Below are 20,986 nucleotides of genomic sequence, written 5' to 3'. Positions count from 1 at the left end.
AACAACAAAAATTGCACTTGCACTGTTAAGAATCAAAGGAGTAATGGTAATCCAATCTTTTGAATTAAACATTTTATTATTTTTAACTTCCATGTATGTCAAAATGTAAACCAATCTATTGCTGTGGTTAGTTTCAAAGTAAACAACCATATTAATTTGTATGCAGTTGGTAAATAATAAACCAAAGTTGAGTGAAATTTCATTATTTTCTTGAGTTAAATTATTTAACTCCATTATTTTATTTAAATTAATGACATATTGAATAGAAGCAGTTGCGACCTATAGAAATAATTAAAAATAACCCGAATTGAGTATAATTTGACATTATGAATTTAACAAATATATTGTATATATATATATATATAGTATATATTCTTTTTACCGATACTTAAAATTAATTATTATTTCTATATAAATGTACACGTATTCTGAGAAAATTATAATTCCGTACCAAGAAACATTTTATGCTCCTTTGCATTATATTTTTATAAAGAATTAATCAGATCTCGGTAATGTTGCCGCGTACTGCATATGCATAAGTTATTACATTTATAAAACGTGCTCATAAATTATCTATAAAACTTGGAAGGTAGTGAATTTAGAAGTAAAAATGGATCTCGGAGCGTCACATTCGTTCTCTTAATAACGAAATTCTTTGCGATAACTCGTGGTGTCGTTGCCCTTTTTCCGATATTTCCAATAGTCATTATTTCGCCGAATCACCGTAACGTCGTACATTCAATCGGAACGCGCTTACAGCTTGAGAATTGATTTATCGGGCATACGGCAATTGGAACATTTTTTTCCATATATTCGCGACATATATTTTTCGACACGATAATACATGTGTAGTTGATGTTCTTGCTCTTTCCATTACGGTCGTGATTTCCATCACATTTGTGCTACGTGTTTATGTTCTTGGAAATGTTTCTCCCGACGTGGCTATTTCGAGGAAAAATATGATTTTACCAAGTTGACTTGCATACCAAGAGATCGTTTTATACACCAAAGTATGTTACGATTTTCTCATATTACTTTGCAAAGTTTGGATTAAAGCGCTAAGCTTAAAAGGAGTTTATTGTTGAGACAATATTTGCGAAAATTAGAAAAAGTTCAAAATATATGTTTGCAACTTCAACAGCTTTTAGATTTCTCTATTAAAGATTAAGAAAATATAAAACACAATGATTCACAATCTGCAGTTCATGGTCTGCCTGTGAATTTTTTGCAATTTGCCTATAAGATTTTTTCTGTTTCTAAAATTGATTTTCTAAAAATGGCCTTTAAAAAAAGTTGCGCATTGCTCCGTCATAAAATATGAAAATAGTAAAATCCATATATACGTATATATAGATGTACAGATTATTGATTTAAAATTGATGAGATAAAAACTGGTGCGAGCCAAAATCAACAATATCAATCTTTTTATTCATGTAATCAGATTTACAGAAGTCGCAAACGCAAACAAATCCTTAGATTCTTGGCTGATCCTTGGCTTGTTTGTATCGTTTTAAAACTCCGAAACAGCGCAGCAACGCTGACTTTTCTGTTTTCAATTCCAGAACTTCGTCGCTCACGATTTGTATAGTTAATATATTATTTCGAGTCTTTTCTAACATTATTAAGGAAAAATAGATCAAGAAATGCTTAAACTTGTAAAAATTCACACAAAAATATTAGATATCAAAATGCTTGATCCTATTCCGAATATGGTCTTCGTTTATTTACATATGTTAAAACTTTCTAACATGATTGTCTTCGTGCTTTTCTATTTTTGGTAATTAATCCATCGTATCTTCGAAGTATAATCGCTTCTCACAGACGGCGGTCATTTTTGTTTCGATTTGCAGTAATCGCGATTTCGCAATCCCAATAATCTTTGTTGTAACAGAAAGTAAGGAAGTTCATCAACTCGCGCGTGAATTGAAACTTTTTTTTTGAAAACGTTCTACCGGCGCGATATCCTAAATAGACAAGGTGCACGTTACGATAATCAAATGTGCCACGTGAGGAAAAAGCGGCCGTCCCTTAATTATGCATATTGCTCGGGGCTAACGCGAGATCTACGTGTTCCTCGCTACGAATGCTGTCTGCGAATCGTGAGAGGAAGGATCAGGCCTAACAGGAGTAGAAGTGCAGGTATGTCTTCAATATGATCAATTATTTGCGAATATAAGATGTAAAAAAACCGAAAATAAATGAGCAAATAAAAGATGGCAAGTTAATAAAACGTGTGTTTAATATAATTAAATAAGCGGTTCAACTTAACAAAGTCTTCTTCAATTAATTATTATAAATTCAACAACCGGATATGTATAAAAAATAATAAGAAAGTTTTTGCATAAAACATGATGTCATTGAAACACCTAACTATTTTATCATTATAATTATTAATTAAAAAAATATTTCAAATTTTAATTTAATTGTGACATTTTTTAAATTCCGTGTTACGTATTTCAATGACATGTTTCGCATATTTTTTCATACATATTTGATTGTTGAATTTTTATAGCGGCTGAAAACAACTTTGTTGAGTCAAACCGTTTGTTTAACTATATTAAATATATACACATTTTATTAATCTGACATCTTTTATTTGTTCGTGTTTTTTATTTTTTTAAATTTTATATCTGCATATAAACTTTTTTATAAATATTTAGGAAATGCGACCCGTCATACTACGTTCATGTTTTTTTTTTATTACAATTGCAGAAAATTTTTTAAATTTTTTTCATGGAAAATTGTAATTGAATGCAAAGTGTAGGGCGCGCATCAGACAGTTTCATGTTAACATTAAATGCCCGAAATACTGGCCAACGTACAGCACGTTAGTGTTCATCGAGCGCATCGTCGGTTCACCGCGAGCGAAATTGCAATTTTGCGTGCATGTAAATACATCGAGTTCAACATTTATACTTCCGCGCGTAACATGCCTCGAGGAGAGATCGTTAAATATCGTTAATCAATTTATAATACGGTTTCATATCGTTACGAAACAACAGTTTAATTATGCCATAGATATCATATAATAAAGCTTAGCCGGACACCCGCGATGTATCGTATTTAAACTCATCGAGTTTAACGACCAAATTATATTACCGTATTGCGTTAGCGCTGACCTCGGTTATCAATTTATTTGAAAAAGTCACGTGATAATACGTTATCACGCAAACTTACTATTAGCAAACCTAATAAAAACCTTTTCCTTTAGTTTAGTCTTTGCTAATCTTGATTGCGATTCCAATTTAAAGTCTTTCACTTAAATCTTCGACTTATAAATTTTTTATATTATATTAGCACACATAATATAATACAGATCTCAAACGTCACATTACGAGGATAACGCACTTGGATACGTTATATCCTTAAATGCCACACGAGAACACCACACTTGGATATCCAATTCAATTTGATACCTTGTAACTTTCATAAAAGTAAATATATTTTTAACAACTTTTTTTTTTCAATTGAAGCGTTAGATATTGAAAGTCATAACGATACGGAACAAATATTTGTATTTTTATTAATAAAAAAGTTACAAGAAATGAAAAAGCACTGGAAAAAAAAACCGGAGAGATATTTTCTGGAAAGGCATTTAAGGATTAACATAAAGACATAAAATATATTTACATTTCGCAATTGAATCTATGATTGAAAGGAATCGAGATTGATCAATAATATTCTACAAATACTCGAGAAAGTACAGAACGGGGAGTAGCTCGAGGAAGCTACCAGACATCAAAGCGTTTGTGTTTGTAGAGTATATTTTCCAGTGAGATATCCTTGCACGGATATCGCGATGACTTTTAATGAGCAGGTTAACTTTCCTCGTTCTTTTGATTAGGAATATGACGTTGCATAATTCAGTGGGCAAATAACGTTCCTGTTGTGCTCACTTTTTCCCGCTCAAGTAGCTTTGCTTCCCGTTAGGGTAAAATGTAATCCGAGCGTGGCGTGATTATCCGCTCTTACTTAAGCATCTTGCTTACATTTTTCAACGTAGTGCATATTCTCAGACGGCGGACGTCGCGCGCGACGTCTTTTTCCCCCACGTCTATCTAATGCAATTTTAACGAGGTGCAAAGTCGGTCAGGTCCCGTCGCGTACTCTCCGATGCTTGATGGCTCGTGTCGTTATACTTCGCTTCACTCCTCGTGGATCGATATTCGTACTCTCGCATATACATTCTTTCTCTGCTTCGACGTAGATCAATCTCTCGTTACGTGAAAGAAATCCAGTGTCTTCGAGGAAGACTACTACAGTTTATCAATTTCTGAAGAAAGATTTCCATTTGCGTGCAATTCGAACTTTCTTAAGTCCCAATTAGAGTTTGTCAGGGTTTATTTTAAATAGACTCGGAAGAAGAATTTCCGATTGAAGATGAATGAATTAATAAGATTCTGATTATATCAATCAGAATTCCGGTTATCATAATTGGATTATATCTCAACTAGAAACTATAATATTTAATCAGAAAATTCTGATTCGTCCATTTTCAATCAGAAATTTTTCTCAGTATATAATTACACCGATGTGGTAGATGTGTTTTGCGCTAATCTGAAAGATATTTATGTAATGATTACTTAGTGGATTTTACTTGATTGCATTTCCTCTTCTTTGAAAAAACTTATAAACGAAGTACTTATAAAGAGAATCTCGCAAATTAAAAATTTAACTCGAATAAATGGTTGCAGTTACACAGTCGTGCTTTAAACTTGACATATGGAGACTAAAATATGTCATATGGAATATTCTTTACGAATTTGGAATGGATTTTACCTAAACTAAAATTTTTACTAGAAGCATAATTAATAAAGCGTCTAAACGTTGAAAATGCAGAAATTTTTTTCGAAGATTTTGTTGTCAAATCAAATTCTTGTACAAAGAAAAAATTGCTCCAATTTTCAACGAAGAATATCGCTTATATTCTATATGCGAGAAAATTCAATCACCTTTTGCATTAAAGCATGCACTTAACGGTTAAGTGATTAACCATGAAGTTGAGATTAAAAGCATGGCGGAAGATGCGAGATCTTGCGCTGAGAGGTTGTGAGAGAGAGAGAGAGAGAGAGAAAGAGAGGGGGGGGGAGGGAGAAGAAAAAGAACAAAGGAGAATGCAAAATCTTGAAATTCAACTTCTTCGATCGGATGAAATTCGAGTAATGGGAGAAGTTTAAAATCATATCAGTTGCGCTCCATTACATTCCCTTTCTCGGTCGACATTTTCTGCCCCGTTACTCGACCGAGCGATCAATCTCCCTGTATTTGGGGAAAAATCGGCCGCGATCGATCATACGGTGAAAGGCCGTGTATGTCATCGTTGTTTGGATCTAAGCGAAATCGCTGGACCGCTTCGAGAGCGTAATATCTGCACAGCGGGCGGCCGCTTCTGCAATTATAGTTGGGATACGAGAACCCTCGACATGGGGGATGAGTGCACATGAACTGTGCTTTCATCCCGATTACGTTGCTCTACGAGTTGGTCCCAGGATCCCCATATGATACGTATCATCCTCTCGACTAGTCGCGGCTATATGTACGTATCTATTGCTTCCACTGCGGCACAGTGACAATCGAAATTCTTTTCGGTGGAGCAGATTTCCTAATCTTAAATTGCTCCCGAATGAGATTAAATTAAATTTCTATTTCATCTGCTTAATTTGCTGTAATAATGTACATGAAATTTTAACCACGATTGTTATTACCGAAGCAAATTGTGCGTGCAGTTTTACGATCGAAATTACATTATTCCATGAAATTAGCGAATATTTTATATCATTTATTGTCTTCACATTGTTCGGGATATACACATTGCTTTAGATAATAGAAATTTTTAATTAGAAAATGAGATCTCTATTTGTTTGATTAAAAAATTGAAACCTAAACTTAATCTGACTTCTGTTATAACGGAAAAGTTAAGAGATATTTTTTATAGTTAGATTAATTAGATTAATATTTTGATTAATTGAAATTTATAATAATTCGCCAAGTTTTTTACGTATTGAATATATTAAACATTTTTTAAAATTCTGAATTCGACACAATTTTGTGTGAGTGATAATGAATATTGTATATATTACACATCGTTCCCTATAATCAGGATGCTGTAATGAATTATGCAACATAACGTTTGAAGCCATTAGCGAGAAGAGATTTATCGATGGAAGGAATCAAATAGTCCCTGTTTCCACTTAGATTGCGTTCTGTAATTTTATGAAAATGAATCTCGAGAACAATATGTATGAATGATGAATCAAGCATTATAGTGCGGCACATCAGTGCCTGACATATGATGGGAGGCACAGAATGAAGACACATTGACATTTGACATTAATTGAAATAGATGAATATTATGCTGTTGATTATATATATATATAATTTCACCGACGTAGTTTTAAAACAAATTAAATGAGACTAATGGAGAATGTACATTCGATTTATATCTCGAAAAAAATTGATGTATACGTCTATGTTTTGGAGTTTTAGTTTAACTGACAATGACGAATGGACATTTTAGTAACATTTAATTGATTCGCAAATTAAATTTACTAGTATAAATGCGAATGTCTTTTTGATCAATGTTGTACGGAGGGTTTCCATATCGCTATATATATTTTAATACTATATTCCAGAGAGAGAATCGTACGTAATGTTAAAAACGAAAATTCCAATAAAAAAATACCGAGGTTATAATAGTTTTAGAGTTATGCGATCCAAATTGGTTTCGATATCACATAGAGTTCGCGCGCTGTAATTACGCTACGTGCCGATCTATTATCGATTTTCATAACTCGGATAATTTTGCTTTCTTACAACTACAGCATACGTCACAGTCGTTAGCTAATCGAATTATTAACAGAAAATTGTTACTAATTGTTCAATCTATTTCAGAAATAAAAAATTTTAATTGATTAATTATACCTCTTAAAAGGATCAATGTAATATAAGTATATTATCAAGCAATTTATGTCATTTAAATCCCGTGTTCAACATTTAATTTTTAATCATTAAATATATTTATCTGTAGTTTGAGATTGATAATATAACATTTGTTATTATCGTTTTTCTCTTTTGAATTTTCACGTCTTGAGAGAAATAAAATTGCATGGTTTTAATAAATCAAGAAAAATAAATGAATTGCGACGTTTCTTGCAGCAATTGAATTTCATTTTTCTGATTATTAAAAAAATCATATTAGGTGTTGGAATTAATTCGTAGCGTTTTACAAGTGATGGGAAGTACTTTCATTAATGTATTTTTTAATGCTCATGTGAAATAAATAACATTCTTTCATTAAAAAACGCTACGAATTAATTCCAACACCTAATAAAATATATATATAATATTCTTGATTTATTAAAATCATATAATTTTATTCCTTTTGAAATATAATTATGTTTTAAATTACAAAATATAGTTCTTATACGAGTTTAAAATAGATAATGGAATTGATTTGTTCCAAAACATTTAATAATGGTTTACGAATAAATTAATCGCTGCATGATAATAAACGAGATTTTTCGGAACTGTTTTTTTAATATTAAAAAATTTGCTTATATTATTTAGGCGACCTCTCGCTCGATCGAATGCTATATATTCGCTGTATTCGCATTTCCTGTGTATAATATACGAATAAATTTTACCAACATGAATTAACAACAATTTTATAGTATGAATGCAATTTAATAATAAATTAATTTATGTAAATATTAGGTGTTGGAATTAATTCGTAGCGTTTTACAAGTGATGGGAAGTACTTTCATTAATGTATTTTTTAATGCTCATGTGAAATAAATAACATTCTTTCATTAAAAAACGCTACGAATTAATTCCAACACCTAATAATTTTTCTATTACAGTACAGTAAACTTTAATACAAGTAAATTTTTAAAAGCAACGATAGTTCATTCGCTGAAATTAATTTGAATAGAGTATTCGGTGTGAATTCATTTAATAAAGCTTTAGACGCTCTCTATAAACTCTCAAACTTTAGAATTCCATTCACAAATTCTACTTATGATTCTACGTGCCATGTTATATAAAAAGCATTTGAATCAGAATATATGTACACACGTAAATATATATTGAAATGCATATGTCAAAAGGGAGTGTGATGTATAAAATTGTATTATAAATGGAATTCTTTCTTGAAATCCGACGCGAATTGTAGATCATCTAAAGCAGGCTTTAAATATTAGATATATATTCCGTTATATATTCTATGATGACAATAAATCGTCTGTAACACGGCAATGCACCCTTATATGTCGTCTTGTTACAATCTAACACAAAATGGATTATCATTCTTTATGATTGAGAACAATTGAATAGAAAGTTGCATATTTTAAAATTAATATTTCTGTCTCTAAAATTATTTTAATATTTCTTTATTAAAATATTGTACGCTCGCAATGGACTTATCCTGGACAATATCCTGTATATTTAATTTATATCTAGATAGAACATGCAAGTTTGAATGACTTTTTTGATAATTTTTTAACTTTACATATCGGAAAAGCTCTGGAGCGTTTCTCATTGAGGGGATTACACGGCGTCGGCTTAATCCGCGGAATCATGTCTTCTTTTTACCTTGGAAGTCGACGTTCTACACCTTGGCGTTTAAGCGGCATCGATCAATCTTTTATGCGGCTGAAAAAAAATGCACGCGATCGATAATCCGATATAGCCTCTGCTTTTCTCGGGAATATATATGCGCGTATTCCGCCACATGCATGTGCCAGAACTAGGACAACTCCAGGCGTAATATCGCTCTTTTATTGCGTAATTATCGACGCGACGACAGAACGAGGATTTTCCTCGCAACGAAGAAAAATTCCCTCGCGCTTTCGTGATTGCGTAAAGCTTGCATTTTCTCGCCTGGCTGGTGCAATTTGATAGTCGTGTATCACTGGTACGGAACGCCATTGTAGTCCACATCGACAAGTTTTCAGACCGGGAAACCAGAGCCCGTGAGCCGGATCGCCGTGAAATCGAGCCAACATTACTACCTCGGACAAGAAATTGAGTTAGGAGATAGAATTTTCCCCGTTTTCAAAATTCTTTCCTCGTTCTGCAATTTTAAATTATTTTAATATGCACGCATGATTAAATAAATTTCGCTATTTTAAGCATAAAAATAATTTTAAATCAAGTACAATTTTACACTGTAAAAAATAGCGATGTCTATGTAGTAATTCTTAGTTAATATTGATATCAATAATAATGTGGATTTAACACCACGGTAGATTTTAATCCACACTATGATGGTGTTGATATAAACGCTACAGGTTTTAAATCCATATCATGTATTAATATCAACACAGGTAAGGATTATATAGATACCGCATGGATGTTTTACATCTACATCAGAGATGTTAAATCTACACCGATATTTTTTAGAGCGTAACATAATAACAAATTTTGGTAGGAAATGATTCTAGAATATTTTTATTCTTTCTATCGAATTCCTTCAGGCATTTTAGAAACATAGATCTTGAAACACATGAAACATAAATCATTAACACTTAAACTTATTTTTCGTTAATTTCCGTTTATGAGTAAAATTCTAAATGTATAATATATTTCAAGCGATAATATGGTTATATAATATTAAGTATAACATTTGCCCTCGCAAAACGCTACACCGTATAATCGTATCTCCGCTTACACAATTTCGGCAGACACGATAGAGCTTTTCAGTCATCTCTCCTCGTTAGATCGGGTTGTTATCCGGAGAAAATAATCCAGAAGCTTATCGCGATCCCGAATCAGATGATACTCTTACTCGATAACACTTCTTTGTGTGCTTTACGTACAATTTGCACTTTGTAACCTTGCTTCGTGCAGCTTTCGAGGGGGGGGGGGAGAAGGGGGATAATTTCACAAGCGCACGTAACTCGCTAGACTGTGGTCGCGCGAAAAAAGACAGCGCGGGGGTGAAACAGAGAAGAGATTGGTGGCGGTGGCAGTGGATAGCCGTCGGTGATGGTGGGAGAGAGTGTGAGGTTGATAGTTTGAGAACATTGGAGTAGAGCGAAGTCGCTCGTATGGTTGCCTTGGTGAAGGGTGGTATATATCGATCTCAGACTCGCGCGGGAGCAGGGAAAATTATATTTGCAGTGCGAGAACGAGAAGGGTGGAGAGAGAGGGATTGCGAGCAAGGGCAGAAGGATTGGATGCTTTGGATCCGATGGATCGTGCGGATAAAAGTGCACTCGCGAATTCGATTATCTAGATCGATGTGCCCGCGAATCTTGCAGCGGCGATTAACTCGCTTCCAATCGAGTGCAGGGGGTGAAAGGGAGAGGGAGGGGGGGAGGAGGCGAGAGGGAGAGAGGAAAAAGTTGTTTCGCTCCAGTTACCCGTTTCCTTTATCGTCGTACGGACTGAACGTGCCGTTGCTGAAAATGCAATCGAAAATCGCGAACGTAAAACGGCCAGCTGTAATGTTCGTACGTTTGTAACGCCCGATCGAAAATGGATTAACACCGTGTTTCTCTCGTCGGTGATTTCCCATACGCACGCTTTGCGGCTTTGAGTGATTAATAATTTCGTTATGAACACATATATGTAATTATGAATTAAACCAAAACGTTAGAGTGAAGATGTATACTTGTGAGCAAATATTTGGCAATCCGTAAAGTCATCATTAAGTAATTCAGTACAGAATAAAGCGATTGAAGTTTGCGGATGTTTTCAAAGTGGGAAAAAATGTCGATGTAGCATGAAAGATCTTTAAAAGTATCTTTAGTACAATAGTTTTTTAATGATAACAAAATAAAAGAACTTTTTTAGAATTAAAAAAATAAAAGATTAAATTCATTTTTGTGTTTGGCGTAATGTATCAGATTTAATGTAAAACTGTGCTGTTGGAGAATATATTTTTTTACTATAATTTTTTAATATAAATTTCGAGTTCCAATCTATTATACCAAATGTAAATGTAAGTTCATTTTTTTCACAACAAAATAAACTTGTTTGCGTGCGTTATTATATTCAAACAATGATCAAATGTACCAATGAACGGATTGCTAAACAATGGATTCAAAAAAGATCTGACGTGATTGCCAAAGCGAATAAAATAAAAACAAGCAAGCATGTCGTTTATGTGCGTAGTTAACGACACAATTTTCCGCGTAAACGAAAAAGCAATTATCGGATTATTCGAAAATGCGCGTCGCATTTCATTATTAATCAAGAGTAATTTTTGGGAGACGTGACACAGAGAGAGGCCCTCGAGATCGATAATGGAGAAGTTCAATGCAATTGCGCGCTGCTTCCAGTATGAATGAAATAACGGGGCGCGTTATTTTGAAAACTTTCTACTTCGGTGTGATTACGTTACCACCCTTTCTCACTTTTAGTTTACTTTGTTCTTCGCCAATATGTCCCTCCCCCCTCCCCCCCCCCTCTCTCTCTCTCTCTCTCTCTCTCTCTGCATCCTCTCCTCTGTCATCAAACTTCCTTATCACGAAGTTTCAAATTTCGAAACTGCGCGTGTATACAAGCACGCGTGCTTCCCCTCTTGACTAAAGCGAACGGGTAAAGTGGTAAAGGCGGTTCCATCAACAAAATTTAATGATTCACGTTCACAAACGTGAATTGCGCGCCACAAACGTTTTCCCGCGCACGCAAATCGTAACCTGGATGTGTGTGTGTGTGTGTGTGTGTGTGTGTGTGTGTGTGTGTACATATATATGTTTGTATGGATTTTAAGAATTTCTTTTCTGTTTTTGTACGTGCTTTTTACTTTTTTATTTTCCGGTTTTAACGCTTTTATACCGCGGCTCTTATCGTCTCATATTCTGCGAACGTGCATACGCGTGCGATATTTCCCGAGCGAAACTCGCGGTAACGAAAATGTCGAGGAGATATAAACTTACAGTTCCACTTAGTTATCGAAATAATGTAGCAGGACTGTAGGCGATAAATAATTGAAAAAGATGAAATTGCTGCCAGCTCGGTGAAAAGAGTTTCAAGAAAACAAGTTTTTAAACTTTAATTACATTGTTCCTGAGAAATGTTATTTATTGAATGAATTGCTGAGCGTTAGATGTTGGATTTTAGAATAATTTTAATACGCTGCGATATAAGCTTATTTGACAGCGAGCGTATTCTGGATTTTATGGATTTTTCTCCATACGTTCCAGCAGCGAGACACGTTAATGTCATATACGAGATAAACGCGACAGAAGAGGACGTGTATATACGCGAAAATATTAATATGAAACATTAACAGAGAAAAATATTTCATATAGAAAAACATATTTTGTATTAATCTAAAAACATTAACAAAAAAACGTATTTCGTAGGGAATAAAATTAATTGTGCGCCATTACCAGCCGAGACAGGTTTGTCTTAAAATACTCACGTGTGTGAAACGAGTACAATTTTTTTTTTATGTAAAATCTATATTACCTCTTATATATACGCGTGCGCAACATGACATGAAGCTTAAAGTAACACTCATTTTTCCACATTATCGGCGTTATCATGATAGTGCTTTAAAGCGCAAGAAGATTCAAGACTTCTTCCATTACGACCCGTGTATCTCCCTTGCTGCAGAGATCTTAATGTACCTTCGCATTACGTGCTGGCAGGTAGATGTTTCGCAGAAAAATTATAAAATTATACAAGACAGAATTAAATGTCGACAATGGAATTATAATGTTAAAGATGTTTTATCTACAGAATACACACAAATTTATCGTACGAAGAATATAACGATACCATAAGGAATATGAGCCTGTTGAAAGGCAAGAAAAATGTGCTAATCGAAAACATGATCATTGTTAACATCGCTAGTGTCAGAAAGTATCGCACGAAAGCGATATTTTTGATTTATTTCGATCGTAACGGCGTGCCGTTACGTTCGTAAATCTTTTCGCGAGAAAAGATTGATTTGGCGCCAAATCGTCGCAACGCGCAGTATGCAACGATAGCACCTCGTAAATCGTACCTTCTCAAAATGATTCTTCGTTATACGCATTTTTTTTATTATAAATGTCAACTATGAAAAGTATTGAAAAAAGTCTTAACAAAATTTTATGCTTGATAACTGTGTTGCGTGTTTTTTTTACAGTTTTCTTCCGCAAAGAATACTGTATATTTTTTTAATTGTGTCTTTTGTAAGGAAAGCAAAATTAAATTATTATTGTCCGCTATTTACTTCGCTTTAATTAATTTTCATACCGTTCAGTTTTCATTATGATCCACGAAGATTTATTGACGACATATACCTGGAAGATGAATCGCCCAAGTTCGTGGGCGCATAATCTCGGATGGTAAAAGCAGACAATGAAAAAGCGGAGATGTCGGCGGATATACGCGGATAATACGCGCGAGAGTTATTTCTGCTGTACGAATCCTTTTAAACGCCTTCTAGCCTGAAGTGACATCAGAACTCCGTTAAATTTGTAGCTGTCCAATCGTACCATCTGTCGTTATCATCTTTGGAATCAGACCGATTAATGGATCGTTCGAGTATCATTCTATGCACCGTTATTTACCAAGGAAAATGTAATTTATGATTGCGCGTAGCAGCGAAACAAAAGACCGAATTGCATAAAGTCATAACTGCAGGCACTTTAATTGCAGAGAGTTTACTTTGTCGAACAACAGAGAGCGGAAAAGCCGGATTCACAAATGCTTGTTGTGCATCCGTCTTTCAAATTTATCCTCTCGTAAAATTGAATATTTGAATGGCGAAAGCTTCGTAAACTCTCTGTACCAGAAAATTAGTTATTGATCAAATTAGTTTTTAGTAAGTAGCGTATAATGCAATAATGGAACAGATCGTATCGATAACACATAATAAATGCAAAGTGACTTTAATTCCAGTTTTGATCATTAACAATAAACTCTAGTTTCTTCGATCAGAACGTAACACAGCTCACTCTTATTATTTTTCTAACTTTAAATGAAGAAAGTAACTTTGCACATTCTAACTTTTTTATTGAAGAAGGCGAACTTGTCCATTTTTCCAGCTTGACGTAGAAGACCTATCAATGTGCCATTTTGATCGTAACAATATACGTGAACAATTCCACTTTCTTCAACTGAAACGTGGCAGTACAGCTTACTTTTATTTTTCTGTAAATAAAATAAGCAATTTTGCAAATTTTCAAAAGACCTTATTATTTTTCTAACTTTACATGAGGTAAGCAATTTTACAAATTTTCAAAAGATCTTAACTTTCTTGTGAAAAAGGCAAACTTACTCTTTTTTTCTTGATGTGGAAGACTCATCAATGTGCCATTTTGATAGTAATAATAAACGTGAGCGATTTTTCGGTTTCTCCAACTAAAAGGTGTTATACAGCTTACCCTTATTTTTTATTTTAAACAAAGTAAGCAATTTTGCAAGAAAACTTTAACTTTCTTACATGGAGAAAGCAAACTTGTGTTTCACATCCAGCTCGACGTGGAAGAGCTATTAATGTGCCATTTTCGATATAGGAGGCATATTAGTACTCTATTTCAAGAACGAGCGAAATGTAAATGTAGATTACGTGGCATGCTTCCATATCGGGATACGCGTGAACTTCCGGTGACCATATGGCGTGTGCCAATTTATTACATCCTGAATTCCCTCGAGAGGCGCGTTAATCGCTTCTGGTGATATCGAAGATGAAACCGTGAGATCTCGCACAAATTTAGCTCGATGGTAACATCATCGTGTGAATTTAAAGTCTCTTGATTCATATATGAAATATTACTTGCATACATATTCAATATTATTCGCGTTTCCTGTATTTTTGAAGGTATGCTTTGATACATTATCTTCGGATTTCTGTCTAAATATACACCAGCAAATAAACTGTCATCACGATTTATTTTCAACAGAATTAAATTTGTATACATTCGTGCATGCGAGAACATTACTCAAATGACTATGGAATGAATATTATATTACACATATGTATTCTGAAAGCTGAAATTTTTTATGTAATAAAAATATGTCGCAGAATGGAAACGGTTATTCCATTTCCAAAGTTATTCCATTTCTTTCATTTCGAGGAACAAATGTATTTTCGTGACATTTAATGGATAGAGTACATTTTCCGGAAGCGCTCTCCGGTTATTTCGGAGTTCGATCACTTTCTCGAAAGTACTTTTACCTCGTGCTTAAAGACTGCAAATGCCATTCGGCGAACGGTGCACTTGGTAAGAAGAGTGAATTTTCTCATTATTAAATCGCATCTCATTTCCGGATTCATTGTCGACTTCCGCACTCTTTTTAGGACTACTCTCTGTAAAAGCGAAAACAAGTATACTATTGTTTCGTACGAGACAACTCGTGAAATGAAATAGAATGTTAATGTCAAATGTTTACAATTGTTGTGTACCGTTATTACATTATACGTAAAAGCTCAATCCCACTCAAACCGATTGTGCTGATCATGATGTAAGAATGAAAGTTTACATACATAGAAAGAACGGTTTTGCTAAAGTAGGTCTAAAAATTTAGCTATAGATGTAAATTTAAAACTAATTTTGTTAGACCGCATCAAAATAATTATATAGAATGCTCAAACTGACTGCTAGAATGTTAAAATTTTTTGCAGTATTGTTCATTATGCTTGAGTGATTTTTAGATATAACAAAATTGTTTTTTCCATGTAACATTTCCTTGGATGGATGCAATCGTTCAAAGTAATGACGACATTTGTAGCGAATTAGAAATTAGCTTCAAATTTTGTAAGCTTATATAAAGCCGTTATTAAAAATTTGTCACCAATCAAAAATTTGCCCCAAATTATATTCAACTATCATTATGCGCTATCATGTCACACCTAGTATTTTTACATTATAGGCATATTGGCTTCTCCTTAATTCTTCAACTTTTATAAAAAAGAAAAAGAAAATATGCCTATCATCATGCGATCAGTTTCAGCTGGGACAAATCTCAAGGGATTTTTTTCCATAAAACTGTAATGCCGAAAAAAAGTAAGAAGCATTTTCTATGTCGCTTCTGTTCTTTATCTTTCTACTATCTTTAAAAAAAAGTTCAACTTTTGTGGATTGAAGAAGAGAAGAGGTTGAAGCACAGAAGTTCTTGTTGCGGCTTTCTTGGAGAATATTTAGAGAAGTTTCACAAGTAACACCTCGCTAACTACGAGTATTGCTGTTGGCTCACCGCAATCTGCCATGATTATATACGCTGCTGTACACAGAATATACGCAGCGTCGCCTTTCTGCGCGAGCTTTCTGGGAAAAGAGCGTAAATACGCCTCTTGAGAGGGTGATACGACCGAGTCAGATAGGAAACGCGAAAGTTGGGAAAGATGCGGAAGAAAATTATGCCAAGCATAAAATTTTGTTTGAAAGATTGCATCATGAAATCGGTAAACTAAATAGGATCGTATGATTTTCGTTTATTCTTGGAGAACAAGACTTTTTAAAAAATATTTCTACGCGAAGAGATAATTGGAAAAGTTATTGGTATGGTTTTTGTATTCATATAGGAGATATGCAGGAGGATTTATAGCAATTATGCGCAATGAGTATTCCGAGTTGTGAATTTATACCACAAGAAATAACGCTTTAATTTATGAATATTTAGTTAGTAATGTATTTATACGTGTGTGTGTGTGTGTGTGTGTTTAAACATATACAAAATGAGAAGTCGCATTAAGATTTCGAGGCGGACTTGTTAATCGAGAAATCGTTAATGAACGTTCTTTATCCGCTCTTAATCTCACGTGATTAATTCTTGGACGGATTTTGCATAATTTATTGCATCGATTTGTAAAGGGATTTTCTTGCTCTCGCATGCTTTCGTATTATGCTGCTTTAAATCTTATAAATGTCCATGAAAACGCGCGATCGTAAAAGTTGGAGCAACGTCATTACTTTGTTCGGCTACACCACTGCCATTCAGGGATATATCAAATCTTGGACTATTTCAATTTGTAAGTTTGTGGGGAAGAGCAAAATCGCTGCAACTTCACCGTACCTATCCACGAACTTTATTTCTGCTCGTTTCTGGTCCGCCGAGTGAACTCGAAAACTCATTTTCCGAGTCAAGGAGGCGCGAGGAGCAGTCCTTCGTGCTCTTTCAGCCGGGCGAGAGATCGTTTGCCTGCTTGTAAGTGACTTTGTTTATTAACCCGGCGCACTCCCGAATTTCTCGCGCGGCCATCATCCAAGGAATGTGAAATATGCGCGCAACAATACGGTGGAAAGTATGAGTATGTGCCGGCATCGAGCCGAGATAAAAGTGATTTATTTTGTGCCGCGCTGTAATACCTCGAATGTTGCACATATCACGGTCAACGTGTCATAATTTTGAGAAAAATAACGCGTATAAAGCTTTATGTATAATACAATGTTTTAAAATTGTAATTTTTTTCAGAAGTACGCCTATTTTGTAGGCCTTGTGTTGTCGTACGGACACCCGAGCTAAAATTTATAGCGTACATTACGAAACCCTGATGAATTTTTTAATAAATTTTCCCATATTCGAGCGACTTGATGATGCGTGGCATTTTCGATCTTAGACGTAAATGTTTATGCCGAAGGAGAAATAAGTACTTCTAAAGGTTATCAAGGATCGAGTACTACCGCACTTGCTCCGATTTCCGGCGGCTGAGGGAATCGAGTTACGCTTTGACCTGCGACATACACGTAGGCGTCGCAGATGTTGAACGTATCGATGCAAATAATAAATAAATACCGGGTCGTGTATGTGTAAAATGCATGAGAAGCGATGGGTGTGTGTTACGTGCTGCCGTCGATGATCTAAACGTGTATGAGATGGTTCCCCGTACAGAAGTAGGTCGAAAAATTGCAAGTGCAATTCTTTTACACAATGCTTCTTTTTTAGACATTTTCATTTAAAAAATTGAAAGATTACTGTACTTTTACGTCCTAGAAACACCGAATAAAGTTTTCTTACGGTGGATTATCCAAACTCGACTCAATATTTTTTCAAAGATGATTTGTCTAGATGAGAAAATATAATATCGCGTGAGAAGAAAAAAATGAAAGATAATAATCTTAATACTTTAAATATAATTTGCAAAAATATATATTGTATAACTTTTAATGGCTATTAAGATACGACTTAAAAAATATTCAAGAAAAAAAGAAGATCTTCAATCTTTTTAATTATTTCTCGTCGTAAATTATATAAAAAATTTATTACAATTTAGTTTACTTTTAGACGAAAAATTACTCCATACTTATTATTAACGCCGTACATTGATATATTTTTTATGCCATCTAACCGAATTTTTTTTACTTCGTCATGAAGGTCTATCGAGCTTCACGTGATAGAATTGGTTATTGCAGATAACAGTTTTCATGGCGCTGTAAATTTCTCGTGCGGCACCATATAATTTTCAAAAATACTATTTAACTTTATAATGTCAAGTTATGTTATTTTTTTTTTAATCCAATTTATTTTTAATCATTTCTATAGGTCGGCTCTTCTCCTACTCAATATATTATTAATTTAATTAAAACAATGAAGTTAAATAATTTAACTCAAGAAAATGTATTAAATTAACTCAAATTTAATTAATTATTTACTTCACATGTTAATATGAATGTTTACTTTGAAACCAACAACAGAAAAGGATTGATTTACATTTTGACAAACTTGGAAGTTGAAAACAACAAAACGTTATTTAATTCGAAGAATTGAGTTACCATTGTTTCTTTCATATTTAATAGTATACTCCGTAATTTGGAATTACAAAAATTTACTCCGTATATATTTATTGTTACCGGCGTGTATTGGCACATTTTTCAATGTCGCGATGGTCTGACCAAGGCCTTTTTTTATTTCGTGAGGGTCTACCGAGCTTTGCGCGATGGAATTGGCTATTGCAAATAGCGATTCTCGTGGCGCTGTAAATTTCTCAACACTACCGAGGGGAATCCTTTCGTTCGCGCGGGTCATATAACTCTTTAATGCTCTCCAACGAGCCGTGCTCTTGCTCCTTGCCCTCCTGGAGCGGACAAGCGCATCCGTCGTTCCGCTCCAGAAGGGTTCCGCTTTGTGTCTTGTCGTTTTGCAAAAGAGAATGGCATCCCTTTGGGCAGGTCCTTTCCGGTGTGTCGCTGAAGGGTTCTCTTGTTATAAATACGCTATTTTGTTTAGCTGCATATTGTGCTACACGAATTTCTTGTTCGCGACTGTGCAATTACAGTTGCATCGAGGTTGCCCTGAATTTTAAGCAGATCATTGCAACGATGTCCGGTATTGCAAAAAGTTTATACATATTTATATGTATGAGATTTGTAAATTAAGTTGGAACACGGACAGATGGAAGAAAAATTGTAAATATTTTTGTGATAATGCGTTTTGCTTAATATATATATATATATACTTTATTGATTGATAAATCTTAGATTTATGTTACACTAATTTTAACCCGGAAATAATCATCTGATATTTTTTTACGTAAACGATTTCTTAAAATGTTTTACACGCCAACTATTATTAACAATTGTATATTATTAATCGTTTTTCGATTTATTAATATTTGAGAAGATTATAAATATGGATTTAATTACAAAACAATTTTCTGAAAAATGGGATTAAAAATTAAACGAATATTAAACGAAGTAAACACGTTAAGTAGCTTATGACAGTATTTCTAAAAAATATATTTTTTATTGCGAACTTTTAATAAAATTACATATTTAAAGTATAAAATAGTTATTAAAAAAATAAGAAAGAATGAAAATACATTAAACAATATCCATATAAAATAATATTTTATAACAATTTATATTTTTTGTTGGGATATAAAAATACCCCAGGTTATTCCCAAATTAAATTAATATATAAAAGAAAACTTTTAAGTATTGTAATATATACATTGGAAGTGCAATATATTGTAGCTGGCAATATTTATAGTTTCTTTTGTCACGCAACAATATTAGAAATTCCTAAGTTGATTACAATAAGTTTCATCGATAACATCATCATGCGAGCATCGGGATGTACTCCACCTTGCGCCGTGAAAAAAAAAAACGTCGATGTATGACGTTGGTGGACCGTTATGAAATCGGAAATCGAGTTGGCGTATCGTAACATGCCGAAAGGACGTTGATTTCCGTCAGCAGTGTAGCAGCGCACGGTTCGCGTAGTATTAGAACCGGTAAAAAGAAACTAGGCGAACTTATCGGGAATCACTCGCGACGCCGGGGATTTCATCCAGATATTTGCCAGCTTCGTACCATATATTTACAATCGAGACCCTTACGACAACACGGCACATTTCTTTTTACCTTGTTGTCCAACCTCGACGACTCACGAGTCGCGGAAAGAGAGGCAGGACAAGAGGCGGGGGTGTGAGCCAGGGATGAAAGTGGGATAGAACGAGAGTGAGAGAGAGAAAGGGAGACAGAAAGAGAGATTCGTTATTGATTCGAACTCGACACAGCTTGAGTACAGTCGTAGGAGACCGTTGCCGTCATTGTCGTCGTCGTTGCCGTCGTTCTCGTCGTCGTCATTGTCGTCGTCAATGTGTATCGTCGGTACTTAGAGGCTGTCGGCAGGCACAGGCGCACGCAAAAGCGCCCAGTGTAGCCGGATTAGATCGTGACGACCGATGACGAGAACGGAATGACCCCGATACGTTATCGACGTATAATCTCGAGAAACGCGAACGAGCCGCGCATTCACACGAGGGACATACGTCCCCTCGTGATTGTTAAGAATGCAAGAGGATTTGATGGGCTGCGTTAGGATGGATTTGCTGGACATACCGATCGATTGCTAAATTGTGACGAGTGCTTGATACACACAAAAAGAGCAACAGATTTACTGCAATCTACACTGGAAAAAAATTCACTACGTTTTAATAAATAATTGTTTGAATCATATATATATATAGTAATAACTAAATATTTATTGAATGTAAACGTATATTTGATACAAGAATTAATTTAGGTATCATTTTTTATTGTAAATATTTATTTACAATATGTACGTAAATGTTTCGTTAGTATTATTACTTTAAATTTATTTA

General features: G+C 34.3%; 1 protein-coding gene and 1 long non-coding RNA gene across 7 annotated transcripts in view; one reads left to right on the top strand and one right to left on the bottom strand.

The window, feature by feature from the left end:
* Positions 1-20,986, top strand: part of LOC105150136 (inactivation no afterpotential D) — a 115,616-nt gene that overhangs the window by 12,156 nt on the left and 82,474 nt on the right. For 2 of the 6 annotated variants that reach the window (XM_087408617.1, XM_087408615.1), the window contains exon 2: positions 1,892-2,139. The exons of 2 other annotated variants lie outside the window; for them this stretch is intronic. In XM_087408617.1, coding sequence (XP_087264743.1) covers positions 1,998-2,139 — 142 coding nt within the window. In that variant the 5' untranslated portion in view covers positions 1,892-1,997. Of the gene's footprint in view, positions 1-1,850; positions 2,140-20,986 lie in introns of all 6 variants that reach the window. 2 more of the 6 variants (XM_087408618.1, XM_087408616.1) reach the window with 1 other exon arrangement.
* LOC147908682 (uncharacterized) lies at positions 8,376-9,758 on the bottom strand. Its single transcript, XR_015545922.1, has 2 exons — positions 9,668-9,758; positions 8,376-9,070 (listed from the first exon to the last, which is right to left on the bottom strand). It is a non-coding gene; the product is annotated as an uncharacterized LOC147908682 (long non-coding RNA).

Source organism: Acromyrmex echinatior, chromosome 8 (genome assembly GCF_024713525.1).
Source record: "Acromyrmex echinatior isolate Ae372 chromosome 8, ASM2471352v2, whole genome shotgun sequence".
Classification (NCBI taxonomy): Eukaryota; Metazoa; Arthropoda; class Insecta; order Hymenoptera; family Formicidae; genus Acromyrmex; species Acromyrmex echinatior.
This window is presented reverse-complemented; position numbering and strand designations above follow the sequence as displayed.